This window comes from Manacus candei, unplaced genomic scaffold (genome assembly GCF_025592945.1).
Source record: "Manacus candei isolate 608988 ecotype Guabito, Panama unplaced genomic scaffold, ASM2559294v1 h1tg000063l, whole genome shotgun sequence".
Taxonomy (NCBI): Eukaryota; Metazoa; Chordata; class Aves; order Passeriformes; family Pipridae; genus Manacus; species Manacus candei.
In genome coordinates this window covers 3,996,199-4,014,228 of record NW_026138111.1, presented here as the reverse complement: position 1 = coordinate 4,014,228, position 18,030 = coordinate 3,996,199, and the positions used below count along the sequence as shown (strand labels likewise).

The 18,030-nt window shown below is 43.3% G+C and overlaps 1 protein-coding gene across 1 annotated transcript in view; it reads right to left on the bottom strand.

The window, feature by feature from the left end:
* Window positions 1-281: 281 nt before the first annotated feature.
* The window catches only part of CPNE8 (copine 8), a 108,108-nt gene continuing 90,359 nt past the window's right edge, over window positions 282-18,030 (bottom strand). Inside the window, exon 20 of the mRNA XM_051805021.1 lies at window positions 282-1,131. Coding sequence (XP_051660981.1) covers window positions 1,090-1,131 — 42 coding nt within the window. The 3' untranslated portion in view covers window positions 282-1,089. The remainder of the gene's footprint in view (window positions 1,132-18,030) is intronic.

The window sequence follows — 18,030 nt, the reverse complement described above, 5'->3', positions numbered from 1 at the left end:
AAACGTGGTGGATGCGTTTCAGCAAGGCTATAATTTTGTTATAGTCACTTTCCGAAAATGTCAAAACAGAGATGTGAAACCTCCCCATCAACAAATTTACCAAACCCACAGGTATCAGTCGAGCAGCATGTAGCATTGATTTTTATGAAACTTCTTGAGTTAACTTAATAATTGTATTTTTCTTTCATTTTCTGCGGAGGTCAATAACTACAACGATCCCAGTGGAGGCAGAAAACTGGAATGCTTTATTGGACTCACAAGTTCATATTTAAAGGGTTTAGGATCTACGTATTCAACACGGGGTTGTAACTATTACAATTAATTACAAACGGGGGGGGGGGGGGGGGGGAAGGGGGGTTCAGGGAATGACATAAGGGAAAAACCCGGGTTAACAAACTTGGGGTTGTTTCATCAAAGGGGAAACCCTATTTTATCTTGGGGGAATTACAAGGGAAAAAAGGTATTCAGGTTTGCAGAATGCACAGGATCCAGGGAACACAAAGGGAGAGATAAAACACAAAAGGTTTTCTGCACAAGTTTGATGAGATCAGGGTATGGTCTCTCTGGCTTGGGCAGGGCATGTGATAACATCATGCAAGGAGTCTTTTCACATTCTGCTGGAGAAGGCAGGAAGAATCCACAGGGATGAGGTCAAAGAAAAAGGGGTTTTCCCAGCTTCCATAGCCCATGACTTTTTGCAAAGACCACTCAAATATCTCTCTGCAGATACTGTATTTTGGAATCCAACAATTTTCTTTTCTAAAAGCCTTTATCATCACCAACTGAACTACAGTCTCCCTTATACAGTATTGCTTTCCCACAGCTTGGCAAAGTACATGGAGCTAGGGGATTTCTTCAAATACCTGGTTGTCCTCTGTGCCATGGTTTAGCCCCAGCTGACAATTCAGTCCCATGCTGCTACTCACTCACTCCTCCACAGTGGCATGGAGGAGAGAATCAGAAGGGTAGAAGTGAGAAAACTTGTGGGTTGAGATAAAGACAGTTCAATGGATAAAGGAAAGCTGAACACACAAGCAAAGCAAAACAACGAATTAATTCACCACTTCCCATGGGCAGGAAGACATTCAGTCATTTCCAGGAAAGTGGGGCTCCATCATGCATAGCAGTGACCTGGAAAGACAAACACCATCATTCTGACTGCTCTCCTCCTCTTCCTTCTTCTTCCTCCAGCTTTATATGCCAAGCATGATACCATATGATCGGGAATATCCCCTGGGTCAGTTGGGGTCAGCTGTCCTGGCTGTGTCCCCTCCTTGTGCACCCCCAGCCTCCTCACTGGTGGGGTAAGGGGCAGAAAAGGCCTTGACTGTGTAAATTCAGCAGTGGCTAAAACATCCCTGAATTGTCAGCACTGTTTCCAGCACAACTGCACAGTATACCAGCTATTGTGAAAAAATTAGCTATACTTCAGCCAAAGCAACCACACTGACAAAATATTATCCTTTTACAGCAGCAAAGACATTCCATGTACTTTTTCTGCATCTGTGGTAGACCTAGACTGTGTTTTTCATAGGCATCTTTTAATGCAGTACAGATAAAATAAAGCTACTATGCTCTTTTATCGGTAAGCACGGCACAAAACAGGCTTGAAGTCTCTTGATGCTTCTCATTAGTTCATGAACAGATGTGTGGGTTGAGATCATAAAATACTAGACTGGAGTGACTGCCAGTGCCCAAGACCATGTGTATGTTGTTCCTATCACTGTTGATCCCTGGGATACTGCTGTCCCCAGCTGCCTAACTCTGGCTTGCCAGGGACTGGCTTGCCAGGGCAAAGCAGGTACTTTGCACCTCTTTGTGAGGCAGTATCCAGGTGTCCTGACTTGAGGAACCAGAGGAGAAATTCTTATCTCTCCTTGCATCTGCAAAGTGGCGGCTGTCAGAGATGGATCCCTCTTGAGGTTAAGGGCATCCTGTGAGCATCCCACAGCACCAGCCCAAGGTCTACAGTACTCCTGTAGAGGATAGGAAGTATTGGCCGGGTCCCAGCTTATTCTTTGCACGCAATTTTTAAAGTTTCCCCTTAAACTAAAGGCTTTTTAAAACAGTGCTCTTGCAAGTTGAGGTGGTTGATCTGATAATTCCTGCTGCTCTCCTGCTGAACTGAGGATGTCCTTATAGAAAATTACTTCCCATCTTTTGTAAGGTTTTTGGTCCAGCACCCAAGCAGCTTCTTCAAACACAACCTTAAACACAGCAGAGCGGTGAGTGTTTTGGTACGAAGGCTTTGGAGAGTTTAAGCCCAAAATTCCTCTCCCGTCAACTTCAGGCACTCAACTCTTGCAGCGAGAGCCACAGGGCTGCAGTTGGAGTACGTCTTACTCTGAAAAGAGAATCAGGACTTTGCCAGGTATTTGGATTATCCTGTACTGTGTTCCCAATATTTTAGGAAGGCTTTATATATGGGGCCTGAGCTTTATTTCTTCATTTCCACAGATTATTAAACTGTCAGTCTTCATATTGCTGGTGAAATCCTATTAAAAAGTTTCAAATTATCATTACAAATTGAATCTTCTCCCATGTGTCTCATGTACTGTGAATTAAAGCCAGAAGGATTGGTATAGTAATTAGTCCTTGAAATAATTTTATCTGCAGTGCTTTGATGCCTTTTAATATTTGGTGAGTTAATGACAGAGCTCTTCCTAGCAGCTTTTCTGTCTCTGCATTTTTGTGATGCCATTTGAAATGGGAATTGGTTTAACTGGGAAAGGCCTGGGTACAATCATCTGCAGTAGGTGAGGAATGCCTTTGGATGATGACTATGAAGATAAGGAAAGGAGAAGGGCCAGGCTTTGCCTTGCTTTCAGAGACCCTTGCAACCTGCCAAGCCTGCCTTCCCTATGCCCTTCAACAGCAAGGGAGGAGCCCAGAGCTTGCCTTTGCCTTACATCTACATGACCTACATGACCTCCCAAAGATGTTTCTCAGTGACTGGGTACAATCCTGCATCTTCTGGGATCATGTTACCTGCATATGTCACCCTTCTGCTAAGTTCTGACCTATGTCAGCCTGGACCATGTCTCATTTCCAGGGCAGCTTCTCAAAAACATCCCCTTCAGTGCTGACTTGACCTGTAGAAATCTCAGCCACCAAATCAGGCCTAGTCAATGAACAACAAATTTCAAAGAAAGGCTTAAACAAGCAAGGCTGTGAAGGGAGGAGGAGAAGGAAGAACCACGGCTACACAAATTTTGGAAGCATGAATTTTCCCCAGTGACAAACCTATCATTAGTAGCTAGCTGCTAGTGTTTCTGGAGGTAGGCAGACTCTAACCCCTCTTGTGGGGGTTCTGCTTTAATCCCAGTCTTGTGATGGCTCAGGGAAGGTGGGAAACTGGTTTAGAAGCTTCACAGGCATGATGGTTGGAAAGCCCTTCTGGAGGCATCCAGGCCATCCTTGAGGACAAGTGGGACAAAGCACAGTCAGGCCCATCAATCTTCCATCTACCCGAATCTTGAAGATCTCCATAGATGGGGCTTCCACAGCCCCCATGGGCAGCCTCTCCATCACTGATCTGATGAAGAGTGCAGCCTTACCATGGGTGACATGCCAGGCAGCAAGGCTTGGTGTGTCCTCTCCCACCAGCACCACTTCTGCCACTGCCATGGGGGATTTTGCTCCTCTGCTTTGAATACAGAGAGTTGGGTTTGACTGCTAAAGCTGTTCTGCACTGCTACTGGGAGGCAGTGCTCTTGGAGGCTCAGCTCTTGGAGGTGGTACAGGGATACTGCCTTTTTTCCCTCTGGATGTCAGGAGAAGGTAAGGCTGCAGTTGTTACCATTAAGGATGTGAATATATCTTTGCACAGGCAGGTTAAGTTTTAGTTTACCTCCTGCTGTGTCAGTGAAATGTTAGGAAGATAAAGTGCATTATGAAGCACCACATAGAGCCCAGGTAGATGGGAGAGGTCAGTCAATAGTTCAAGTCCACTTGAAATCTTTTAAGTTTCATTTTATAATTCAAATTAATATGGTCATTTTCATGGCTGCTTGTATTATGCTATTGCTTTCTTCCTAAAGTTCTTTCAGCATCATCAGTGTGCAGTTGATAGGCTGCTGTTAACTGCTAAGGGACAGATTATTATGTGTAATGGCCCTTAGACAAAGAAAGCGGGAGAACCGAACCAAACAGAATTAAGTCAATTGGCTTCAAGTAACAGATTTCGGTACCCAAAGAAAGATAATAAATAATAGTTCGTGAAAAAAACACTTCAAAACGCTAAATAGTTCAGGAGAATTGTCAGTTCCTTGTGCCAAATGATGTTATGATACAATTCTACCAGCATGTAGTCACACGGCAAATTGTAGCAGGAGACCGATGTGGATTATTTCAGCTCTTCAGTAAACTCATACAAAAAATAAGTACAGAGAAAATGGGCATGAGGTCAAGTGAGCAAGGACGAATATCAAAGGACAGCATGTGCTGGAAGGGAGAAAATCAAATTCAAGAGAAAAAGAAATAAAGAATAGCAAACCCCACAATCTGTGGAGTCATTACTGGAAAGAGAAATATCAGAGGACACATTGGTTCACTACTCACTGCAGAAGAAAAGCTAATGGCAAGCGGTACTGAGGAGACAGAATGCCTTTTTTGAGAGTTTTCACAAGAGGCTCCAGTAGTGATCAAACAGCTAATGTAACAAAGGGGAAATGATACAAATTCAGGCTAAAAGGAAAGAACAGGAAAGTGAAAGATGTTAGAAAGTACAGAAATACATAAAATATTTTCAAATTATTGAAGCCTGATGGAATTTGAAAGTTGGATACTCTCCAAGGATACTTCAAGAACTGCATATACAATTTCAGAGTAGAAGTGAGGAACCAAGAAACTCCATAAAAGAAAATTGTATCTCTCACTAAGAAAAGACAGAAGAAGGGTCTAGTAAAATGCACATAATTTGACTTATTTCTGAGTCCCAGAAGAAGCACTGAAACAAACAAACATCCTATTTTTAAATGCTTCAAATATATCAAATATACAAGTAATAGCCCCTGTAAATTTGTCATACACTAATTGTGTGTATTGATGTGTTTGATACCATCTTACATGGGGTTTTCAGTAGTGAGCTAGATGGATAACACCTAGAAAATGCTGAGAGTGAGCACAGTCCTTCTGGTCAAAGGAAAGGAATTTGAAAGGGCCAGTGGAACTTGACAAATCAACAAATGGTTACAGGACTGGTGCCACAGGCAGGGGTTTGGTTACTTAGACAGTGGTCCAACTTTGAGAAACTTGAACTACTGTGAGCTGATGGTGCCTGAAGGGCAGTACAAAGGAATTCCAGCCATTCCAGCCAGTGAGTTGCCTTAATTTGGGGCCCAACTTAACTACCTCTTTGCAAATCCACCCACCAAGGGGGATAAACAAGCAGAGTTAGAGGGGGATGCCTGCAGGGTTGTGATCTTATTGGCATCGTCATGGAATCGGCATGTCATGGAATGGCTCCTGTGGTTGGAGTGTTGTAATGGAAGCATAGAGGCTCCTTAGGAAGAACAGGCAGGAGAGATGAGGGGAGGGTGTTACCCTCTATGTCAATGACCATCTGTCTGGGCAGATAGGGATGTTCTCACACTCAAAAGTCCTGATCTTCATGGGGGACTTCAACCATCCTGATATCTGTAGGAAGGACAACACAGCAATGCATATCCAGAAGGTTCCTGGACCTCTTCTCCTTCTCCAAATTATAGAGTAGCCAACAAGGAGAGCTGCTATGCCGGACCTTGTTCTAACCAACAGAGAGGCTGGTGGAGCATATGAAGCTCAAGGGCAGCCTGGGCTGTAGTGACCATGAAGTGGAAGAGTTTGAGATCCTTGGGACAGTGAAGAGGGTGCACAGCAAGCTCAATACCCTGGACTTCAGCAGAGTAGATTTGGCCTATTCAGGAATCTGTTTGGTAGAGTGTCAGGGGATAAAGCCCTAGAGGGAAGAGGGATACAGGAAAGATGGTTAATATTCAAGAATTTACTCCAGACACCTCTCCTGCCATGTGGAGTGGGTATTACCAAGATATCAGCAAGTGCTTGTGGCAGCTCTTTGATTTCTTCCACTGCTGATGTGGAAGCAACTTCAAAGGGTCCAGGCCAGTTCCCTGTTTGTACTCCCTCAGCACCTGCATCCATGGGTACTCCAGGAGGGATCCCTCTGCCCTGATCTCAGCTGTGGCAGCTCTCCCACTCCCTACCCCAGCAGTACTTCTCCTCTTTGGTGTGGGGACCAGCATGATCATGGTTGTAGGCAACCTGACCAGTTTTGTTCCTGGAGACACTAAAGAAGTAGACAAACAAAATATAACCAGTCCAATGTGGATGTAGGTGAGACTGAGACAAAAGCTGTTGCAGGGCATATAGGAATTAATTCAGGTAATTGTCAAACACCGTCAATAAAATGATGGAGATAAAAATGGTTTACATGCATCCTGCATAACAGGTCTTAACAATCTGGCCTTTTCTTCCTGGTTCATTTTTAAGAGACATACAAGGAATTTTAATCCTAGTTAGGGTACTGAACAGTGTCCTTCAATTGATTCTAATTATCATAAACACTGTCAATGTTTTCCAAGTTTCAGTACTCAGATGCAGTGAGCAAAGCCTGCTCCAGAAAAAATCAGAAAATCAGACTGAACAATGTGAAAATTAATTCATGATTGCTGTCAAGGAACTTGGATATAATAAAGGAGGAAGAAAGTGTTTCTTGTAAACCTAATATTAAAACATTGTTCCTTTCTGTTCTTCTGCAAAGAACATTTTAATGGGACTCTGGAGGTGAAAAATGCATTAAAAACAATTATCTCTGTAATTGCTATCTTGCTTCTCTTGACCTCAGAACGCACAATCTTGCACTCACTGTTGGGGAATTATTCCTGCAGATGCCTAGGTAAATGGGGTCAAATATGTGAGACATTTAAGATTAGCGGATAATAGGAAAGTAGAGTGATCAGAGGCTACAGGTACATTTTTACTTGTAGAGGAATTGTGCAGAGGTTGAACTCCCAGCATTTCTCACCCCATCACCCTGAGCACTCACACAATCACTGTGTCTCTGGCACTGAACAGCGGATATTGAGGCTATCTGATTGCAGCTGTACTCTGAACTACTTCCAAACACTGCATTATTTACGATTGCAATTGAGCACACACAAGCAACTGAGGCTGGTTCCCACCTACTGGTACCTGGCACTCAGCCCAAAAAAACCTGACAATGGCCTTTGTGTTAGATGATGAACCTCGCCACAGATTTGCTGTGCAAGCTGCCAATTTCCAATGGGAGATATATTAAAACAACAAAGACAAAAGCTTAATCCCACCCTTTTAAATATGACTAGATTAATATTTGTGGCAATTGAATTACTGAATTAGGATTCAGGATTCATTCTTCAAACTGTGCTGTTGGAGAAGGGCTCCCCAGTACTCTCATGGAAATCATCCAGTTGAGTTAAATGAAAGCTGGTAGCAGGACTTCTTGGAAACCTAACCCTTTTCTGCTTTTGCACTGAAAAGTAGGGAAGTATCATCTCATTTCTTTTATTTCAGTTCTTCTGGCAGGATGGCTCTCGATGCTCAGCCACCTCAGCACTGGTGGCTGCATCCCTGTTGCCTTGCCAGCTGCAGCAAGGTGAGGGAGAGCCAATGCTTGTGCAACTGCTCTGTGCACCCTGAACGTGTAAGGGCAGATATGGCTCTGGTTCTGTCCACTCAGCTGGAGCTGTCACAGCATCACTGACACACCTGACACAAGTGTCATGGGGCTGGAGGCAGCTGAGGGCAGTTCAGTACTACATGGCTGTTGGAAGGATGCAAACGCTCAGATGCTCTGACCTAGAAGTTGCCATGAGCTATCCCCATCACAGCTGCTATTTTTAATCATTTTAACCATTGCAAAGAATTCAACAAGAGGGGCTAAGGTACTCATTAGCTGTCCCTGGCCCATGGTGCTCAACTGGAGAATCTGATGATGAAAAGCCTTTTTTTTCCCATTATAAAAATGGGTGTCAGGCACCGAGCTGCCATAAGTGGCCCAGGGAATCTCTTCCCACACCTTTTGCATAAGACAAATAGTATTTCTAGATCTTTTTGACTGCAAGGCAAGTATGGAGAGTACTCTGAAAAATATACCACTCTCCCCCTTAATTTGCAGAGACCCAGAAGCACCAGCTTGCGGCATATCCACCAGCCTGGGACAGTGTCTACCACATTTACCTGAATGGAACACTAAATGTCATGTCTGGCCACGTCACAAGGAGCTGACCTGAGAAGGCTGGAGAGGGTGTCCTGTTTCTTTCTTGGAGGTAAGAGTATTAAGCTATACCTAATGTGCTAGGACAGACAGGGCTGAATGCCCTGGAGAGAATTAAAGCCCATCACAAACAGGGAATCAGGGACCATACAGGGAAAGAGGGACTCTTGGACTCTACTTTTGACTTAAACTGAGAGGAGATGACTGAAAACAGCATGTGAGTCAGGGTTTATCTATAGGTATGACAGCTACCTGCAAGTAGCTCTATACTAATAAGTGTGTCAGCTTGACATGACGCAGTTACAGCAATCTCCTCTTCCATGTAGACAAGAGAAACTGCAAAGGAAATGATCTGCCTCTACAAGATAAACTTGTAAGAATCTCTTTACAGGAATTGAGTGTAGACTCTTTAGAGAAAAACTCCTGCTGGCTCCTCCTCAGAAGGAGAAATGACCTGACCTCCCAGCAATGCCTGTGCTGCCTCCAGCTGAATCTCTAGCTCCCAGGCAGAAGAGAATTAGATGGCCAAAGTTACAATTCGTGGGTCATGTTGGCAGTGAAGCTGCTCTTGGATGGTGTCAACTGAGTTTGCCAGAGATACGAAATGTGTATTTGAGATCAGTGGGTACTAGCAGGTTTATTGGGTTGGTCTCACTCCTGAGAGCTTTAAGGATATATTATTTTATTTCTGGTTGCACTTTCAATGCCTCTTGCTTCCAGAAATGGTTTTTCTTTCTCTCTGCCTTGCAGTGTATTAGTCAGAATCCTTTTCAGAGGCTCCTTTATACATTGAAATTGGTTTTAGAAGCAGGCACCTTGCCAGTTATTTTTCTCCCATTTTCTTGGGAAAGGATCAGACATTCATTGTCCTTGTATTTGTAACCATGGTAAAATATCTTACCTTATCTTTTCTGGTGCTTATGTGGTAACACTGCTGTTTTCTCCTGGAAGTATGTCAAGTTGCCTCCCCAAGCTTTTAAGTCTATTAACATTTTCATAGGTACTTTTCCTACAGATATATATGAGTTGAACTACACAATCTTCTCAGCAGATTTTGGGCATTGTGTTTTGTAATGACATAAGTTCTGTGCTTACATGATCAAGGCTGGAGATCAGTGATTTTTCTTGGTAGATATAAAAGAGAAAGGAGAAATAATATTCTCCTGCCCAAGAAATGTGAATACCTCCAAGCAACGCTAAATCCCTGGGGCCTATCTGCTGCAGAGAAACACACTGTATTTTCTCCAGAGATGTGCCAATCAAAAAGGAGAACTTTTTGGTGCTGAAAAATAACAGCAAAGTATAGAAAAATAGGAAAGTATAGGTATGTGGAAATTATGTGAAAGAATAAAGTATTGTATGAGGAAAACAAAGACTGTAAGAAGAAGTGTAAATGTTCTTGATATATTACCAGGCAATGAGGACTAAAAGAAAATATATTGGAGGGGTATTGCAAACTACTACCTCCTGTATTAAACAATTATCTTCTATTAAGATCTTCAACACAGCAAATTTTCTTGCTTAAGCCTGTGACCCCACTCAATTTCAATTGACTAAACACAACTAAATCAGTTTAGGACATCTTTAAAAATGACCTGAAAGGGAAAGAAGCCACACCAGTTCTGCTTCATTACCAAGTAAGCACCCTTTTCTTAACATCACACAGAAGGGTATAATACTTCCTGTTGGCTTTTTATTTTTTGGTTTTTCTTTGTTCTTTGGGAATTTCTAATTGATTTTCACAGGGTATTTTTGTACTTTTAGGTGTGTACATTTATAATCAGATCATACAAGTAATTTCTCTGCGAGACTGGAGAGCAAATGTGTTGGTAATACAAAGAAAGTGACATTTGAACAACTGAGAGAGGTAGAAGCTTTTAGTTAAACTATTTTAAAAGGTTTGACTTTGTTTTCAGGGTTTACTACCTCCAGCTTCCCACAGTGCTGTTTGTATCAGCAACAGTGTGGCCAGCAGGACAAGCACAGGGATCATTCACCTGTGCTGGGCACTGGTGAGGATGCACCTCGAATCCTGTGCTCTGTTCTGGGCCCCCTCACTACAAGAAAGACGTTGAGGTGCTGAAGCATGTCTGGAGAAGGGCAATGGAGCTGATGAAGGGACTGAAGCACAAGTCTGACTAGGAGCAGCTGAGGCATCTGGGGGTGTTTAGCCTGGAGACAAGGGGGCTCAGGGGAGACCTTACCACGCTCTACAACTAGCCAGGCGGGTGTTGGTGTCTTCTCTCGGGTAACAAGTACTAGGACAAGAGGAAATGGTCCTAAGTTGTGCCACGGGAGTTTTAGATAGAACATTAGGAAAAATATCTTCACTGAAAGGATTATCAAGTGCTGGAACAGGCTGCCCAAGGAAGTGGTGGAGTCACCATACCTGGAGATATTTAAGAGAGATATCGATGTGGCCCTTAGGGACATGGTTTAGATATGGGCTTGTCAGTTCTGGGGTAGTGGTTGAACTTGATCTTAAAGGTCTTTTCCAACTTAAACAATTCTATGATTCTGTTGTATTGCTGTCTGCAGGCAGAGGTAGAGCCCAGTGAGCTGGACTATGAAAAGATCCAGCATTGCAGGCAAGCACAGCATCTCACTTTGTCCTGGGCCCTTCACCCCGCAACATAGCCCACATCCTCATGCACCTGCAGGGAAGGTTCAAGCCTCTTACATTATTGGGATGGTTGGTTTAAGATTCACTATTTTTAACTAAAATTGAGGATGAAAGAGAATGACATGAGCTGTCTTGGTAGGGATGAAAGACCCAGAGCTGTCAGAGGGCAACCATAGTCTACATTGTAAATACTCACATCTGAACTGGTCTTCCTTTATAGTCACCAGAGAGAAACAGGCACAGCCTGTGTGAACACTCCATTCTAATGAAGCTGCCTGAAATAGTCCAACTGAGTCACACCCTATAAGAGTCCATTTCTCACTCTTCACTAGAAAGGGAGCTCTGGGTGATGGACTCATCTATAGATATTTGCACCACAGACATCTAACATTAGGGCAGATGAATCCTTTGATTCCTCTGTAGCTGGCTTCAGTTCCAACACCTCCTGCCTCTATGTGTATTTTTTCCTGTCTTCAGAAGTACTGTATGACTTATAAGCTTCTTTGGGAAAGAACAAATAAAATTGATCAAAAATGAACCATGCCCTCTTGATACAGCAAATAGATTTGGATGAAATGAGATGAGATGAAAACCTGTCAGTATTTAAAGCCCTTGTAAATGGATAATTTTGGCACAGTTGTGCTAGTCTACAGCCTGTCTGCTGCTGTTGAGTTCAGAAGTGGCCTCTTTCTCCTTTTATAGCAGACATTGATTTCTACCATGGTACAGACATGCAAATTTCTTTGCCAGAGAAATTGATCTTTGGAGGTGTGCAGGGTCCAGAAAACCTATTGACTGCTCTGAAAATTGAGGTCACTCAAGTTGTAGCCAAAACAGGCTCCCAGAAGCAGTGTTCAGAGCTCTCCCAGCAGTTTTCCTTTCCCTGGATGTTTGAGTCTAATGAACATTCAAGCTGGTGTTAATGATCTTCTAAAAGTGTTCATGCTCTGAATATCCCAGCCAGCAACAACTCTTTAAAGAGGTAGGCAGTGACCCAATACAACAGAACATCCTATTCATACAAGCACTTTCTTATGTTTAATTTCCTTCCACAGTGAGTTGGCTTTCATGTTTGTCCAGAAGGACATTAGTTTTGGTGATTCTCCATCAGCTCTGAGCTCTTTTCTCCTTGGATGTTGGACTGTTGGTACAACCAGTTTGGCATGATGGGACCAAAAGCTGAGAGAGAGAACAAAATATATGGTATGTGATCCAAGGTCTTTAGAAAACAACTTCACAGTTATTTTACTAAGAAGTGGTCTGTGGTCCTTGGTCCATTACAATCAGAAGGAAATCTTGTAGGGCTTTGGGATCCCAGAGGAGAAATTAAAACAGATTCAATCAGTAAAGGACAGCTTAAGAGTTGAAGGAAAAGCCACGTTTTCCATGGCTAACCACAAGCATGAAAATTGTGTTCACAATTGACTGGTGGCACAAAGGTAGGACAGGAATAGATCATTTAGCACAACTGGTGGAACCTGGCAAAATCCAGATTTAAGCAAAAAAAAAAAAAAAGTCCAAGGTTAATAGAGTCTTTAAACTAAAAGATCCCCATCCTTGGTGCCAATGGCAGACAGTGGGGCCCTGTTGTAACTGAGTGTTTTAGGTCACTCAAAGAATTACCAGCAAGGGTATTGGCAAAGCAGGTTTAATATAAAAGGGAAAGCGTAACAAAGTGTGTTGGCAAGGTTCACTCTACTACTTACTAGATGGCTAAAGCACACAGAGAAAAATCAGACTAAAATAAAAAAATCAATCAGTCTAAAACAAAAATCAATCTAAAATGATCTACATGGAGGCTGAGGATGGGAAAAGGGTAAGGATGGGAAAGGGTAAGGATGAAAAGGAAGGAGGGAAAACCTCCTGCTGAGTCACAAAGTTCAGAGTGGACCTCCTTGCCAAACTTTGCCATGGACTTGACCAGTGGTTCAGGCATAAAGGTTTTAACAACACTTAAACTTCATTACATTTTATTGATAGCCTAACTTAAACAATTTAACAAAAGATTCTGTGGAATTTACTATAAGTACAACAGTAACTCACTTATAGGCCTAACTTACTTATGAATCTAACATACTTAACAATCTAAGAGAGCAACATTCACAGTACATTTGCTACAGTGTATTCACACTTGCATGCACACAGACCTGAAGGAGTTTATTCAAGGTGAAAAATCCCCTGTGAAAAATCCCTCTTGCATTCAGTGAAATACACGTTAGATGCCTTGCCTCTTCTCAATGGGCAATGGGTAGAGCCTCAAGGAGTGGGGGTATCAGCTCAATAATCACTTTTCAACAACAGTCCTCCAAGTATGGTAAACTTGAGAATTCACTGGCTCTGAGAAGTGTCCCACTCAGGGGTACATTGCTGGTTACACACCACTGCAGTCCAGGAGAGCTCAAAGGGTCTCACTTAAGACCGCTATTTATAGAGTTGCAAGAGAGCTGGCTTTAGTCACAGTAATTTTCCATCCTGGCTGCAATTTGGGTTGGTAACTCTCTTTGAAAGGTCAATAACAAAACTGTTGTTCCATTTGGGTTGTTATTCAGACTAGAAAAATTAGTTCCTAAGGCTGTTTGTGAAAACCAGGAGCCTGTTTGACAGATCTAGTTTCTGGGAGAAGACAGTGCTTCTGACAAGCTCAAGACCAGCTTAGCCCAGGTGCCGAGGCGTAAGGAGCATTTCTGAGGTCGTAGTGTGGCTCGAGTGTGGGGGGTGGTTGTGCCACCACAGGCCAGAAGGACCATTTTCTTCTCCTGCATGAATGGCCATGTGCTTTGGTGAGTGGGCAAAGCAGGCATCACCCTGCTGGGGATAGTGGGGCTCACAGGCTGCAGGCAAAGTCTTGGTAGCACTTTGGGAGCAGTGAGCGGCAAAGATTTATTGCCTAGCCTATAAGGCCTATTTTCTGTTATCAGTTTTAATTTGGACAGGGCTTGCATTGTGCTCTTTCACTGTATCATCCTGTCCTTTGGGGAGAAGGCTCACAGAAGCACCTGATTTATCTTCCCTCTAGCACTTATTGCTTTGTGCTTACTGCTGCATCCCCTTCTGTGTCTTAACTAAAGCCTAATACATCCAACCTTCTTGGTCCCTTCACACAGCAGTCCCAAGATGCTGCTAATGAGAACAAATTATATTTTGGCATTAAACTTTTTGAGATCCAGGGGGACGCCTAAGGTACGAGAATCTAGAAGACATGTACCATCAATTTGTGCAATGACATTAAAATGGGACTCTAGTGACTGGAAGCTGATCCTGGATAAATTTAAGCTAGCAGGAAAACAAGGACTTTCAACATCATAATTCATCAGTTAATTGGCTGGGTTGGGATGATGAAATATACTGTGTATATTAAAGATCAGATGTCCCCTTTTGGAGGAGTGAAATGCTTGAATTTCTTTTCTGATCTTTAAATCTATGTGGGAATTCTCTTTTACTGGCTTCTTTCCCCCCCGGGTTTGCATACTTTGGAAGTTATTTCTTCTAGTGGAAACACCAATTATCACATGGAAGTCCACAGGGAAGTACTATGGTGTAGGCCATGCTAAGGGGAACACCAGACAGTTGGTATCTCTCTCACAGACTTGTAGGACAAGTTTTGAGTCTATGCTATTCTCTGTATCCTTCCTGCTGTTCTGTTTGCATTTTAACCTCTGAGTATCCTGGGTAAGATTCCTACTTCATGGCCTGGGTAAGCTAGAGCTGATATGTTGCATTTCAGCAACAGCAAGGGCTCTAGGGAGTGTGTGATGTCTACAGACACATGGATCAGGTAGCTGCTTTTGAAGGTCCATCTTCATGTCCAGATGCTAAAACACATGTGACCCTGCTTGCCCTATGTGCTGCCAAACCTCAGTGCTGCTAAACCTCAGTGCTGCTGATCCAGGAGTCACCCAGCACCTCGGGCATAGAGACAGATAGGATCCCTCGATTGCAGTGGGTTTGTGCCTCACCTACTCAGAGGATGTGTGTTTGTTGACATCCCTGGATATCAACATCTGGTATTTGGTGTGCTCTTGTTGGAAAAGCAGGGAGGTGAAGCAGCGGGGTCTGGTACCACACTCTACCACATCCCCCACATATATCAGAGCAGCAGTATTGTCCTTTTCCAGACTAGGGAAAGTATCTGCTCCCAAATACTCTTCTGTGCTCTGTTTCTTGGCAGTGTCTCTGGCAGGGAAGATGGTTTGGAGAAGAAATCACATGAACCTGTAGCAGGTCCAGCTGATGGATATTTCTCATGTGCTCCACCAAAGGAATCCTCCTTAAGACAAAGGATTTGCCCTCTGCAAGCCAGAAAGTGCCTGAACTCACTGTCAGAGTGAGCTCAACCAGCATTTGGAAAGCTCTGGCCCTGAGCTGAAACCAGTATTGAGTGTCAGGATTTCAGAAGGCCATGGCTGTACTTGAGAAGAGTGATGGAGCACCATTTCTTCATGTAAAGATTTTTAATCTGTCTTTTGAAAAATATAGCACACTTCAGCCTGCACCTGTTGAGGATGTCTTAGGTACCATTATAGGAATTTTCCTGACCTGGGTTACATACAGATCAGGAAGTCTCTTTACTATGACAATAATATCTCTTATAGCAACTCCTGGCAGACAATTCTATGGGTGGAAAGAAGACAAGAAAAGGCACCTTGCTTCATCTGGAGGTTTGGCAAAAATCCTCTGGTAACTACTATTGGTACAGTCACCACTGCAGCCAGGAGCTGGGAAGGCTTCCCACTAATGCACAGACACCGCTCTCCAAGGCAGCCAAGCAGAGCAATGTGTCCTTTCAGTGTCTAATATCACTGGTGAATAAAAGATAACTCCTAAGTCCTTCCTAGTTGTTGGTGACATTAAACCTGGCCCAGCCCATAAGGCTCAGCAAATGAGCCAAGAACCAGCTGTCACCTGAAATATATGGTAATGGCCAAGGGCAGCAAACAAAGTACAGTGTCTCACCTGACACCTTTGTGCTCCTGGATGACTCCTGATTCTCTAGACAGAGCTGTTGAGTCTTGTTCACCAGCAAGACATTGGAAATTCAATATGGTTTATTACCATCTGTCTGTTGTCTATTACGGCATTTATAACCAAGGGAAAGGCCAATTTTTCTGTGAAAGTAAATCTACGCCATGGAACAGAAGAAAAAGCTTGTTTTGACTTGTAATCTGAGCAAACCTGACAAGATGGGAACAGAAAAGTGAAAGAACAAAAGGCCATTTTTATAGTATTTTTTTAAAAAAATAAATAGCAAAGCTGAAGTAAGGCAGCCGAAATGTTCAAAGTGTTGCTGCTAGAGCACTTTCCTCTCAGTATTTTTCCAAAGTCACCTTCTAAATAACTAATGCAAGTATCACCTCTGTAATCATGTCAAAAACACTTGGCTGTTTGCTTTCAAGCACTCTGGATTTACAGAAAAAGACTAGTGTATATGAAATTCATTCTCAAAACAGTTAAAAATAATCTAGCTCAGTCTAGGGATTCAGGATTTCCAGTGAAACCCACTGAACAAGGCAGTAAGGTGCAACTAGCCCTGACATATCTGCTGCATCTCATATCCTTCACCTCAGTATACAAGTACTTCCACTTTTCAACATTTGTACACCCCAGACTGGCTATCTTGACATGCTTTTGATCCCAATTAAAACTCGAAAGTATACATGATAATATATGTGAATTTGCCATACCTGATGCAAAAGGTAATACTGAATTTCTACCTGAGGCATTCACTGGATGAAATGCAGTTTTAGTACAGTAGAGAAGATGCCCATGAGATTTGAACGTGGTCTTTGAAGCCAGCAAGCTGGTCCCACTTGAGTGCTTAAGTTACCCAGTCCTTAGTTAACAGCTTATGACAGGGACTGCAAGAACCCGAGAGTCACCAGAGGTCCATGATCTCTAGCTGTGACACATCAAGATTGGCACACACTCGGCTTTCCCAGCTGCAGCCAAAGAGACATTCACCACTGAAGCTTGCTCCAGAAAGTTATAAAGTTATTATCTCAAAACCATCACCACCCCACGCCTCATGCATATCACGGTGGTGTCAGCGCCGCATTTGACAGGCTTGGCTACCCTGTGAAGAGTTGCCAGGGGAGGGAATTCTGATGAATGTATCCCATTAAGGTTTCTTATATCTGGCTGATATACATGGAGCAGTCTCCATGTATTGCCCTGTTCAATGCTTCTCCTTGCTTTCTTAGTCACTGTCAAGCAGGTTTTCTCAAGAGCACAGAAAAGAGATCAGGAACAGATCCCTTCCCCAGACTGGAAATTGGGGTTGCTGCTGCTGTGGCACATGCAAAGTATGCAGTCGTGCTCTCCACCCTAAATCTTCCTCTTGCAGCAGGAGGGCAAGGCACTAGAAGTGCTGTGGCGCAGATGGAACCTCAGTGGCACTGGCTGTCATGCAGTCTACACAGGTGAGAAACCTGTGTGAGCAGCCATGGTGAGATATCCATCTAAGCCCTGGTCTGCCTCGGCATCAGCCTGCTCTTAGTGGGGATTGCCCCTCTGCCCTTTTCTCCTGACAGTGAGGTAAGCAGAAGGCAGGCAGTGAGGTACAGTGCTCCCCTTGCTGCTCCCAGCTCCTATGAAGAAGAGTCTGTGTGGCACGTGGCCCTCACTGCTACCCAGCAGAGACAACTGCAAGTCCAAGTTTAAGAGCAGAAGCTTTGCAGCCTCTATGGGTGAAAAATCAAACAGAGTAGACTAAATAGATTACGCTAATTAGGAGATACAATATCCAGAGAAGAACAAGACAGTACTTTCTTTGGGGGACATTACTTGTTGCCCAGGTGAAAAATGAAATTTTCCCAATGGATCTGTCCTGGCTAATGTCCTTGCAGATATGCTTTGGAATAAATTATGCAAAGTCATTGGTTTGGGTATGTATCTGATCAGTTATCCCACATCCTCCAAGACATTTCCTATTTAATTTCATTCATTAAAAGAATGAACAAAAAATACACTTAGTAATTGAAAGGAAAACTAATGCTGTTTTCCCAGCACTTGGGAACATGGGATGCTGTCTTGCATCCAGCTAAGTGAGAGCTAAGTCTTCTCATGTAACCACAGTTGCAAGAGGTTTTGTTCTGCACTCCTCTGTCCAGGAGGCTGCCATGGCTACCTTCAAATTCATCACTGTCCAATGTGATTC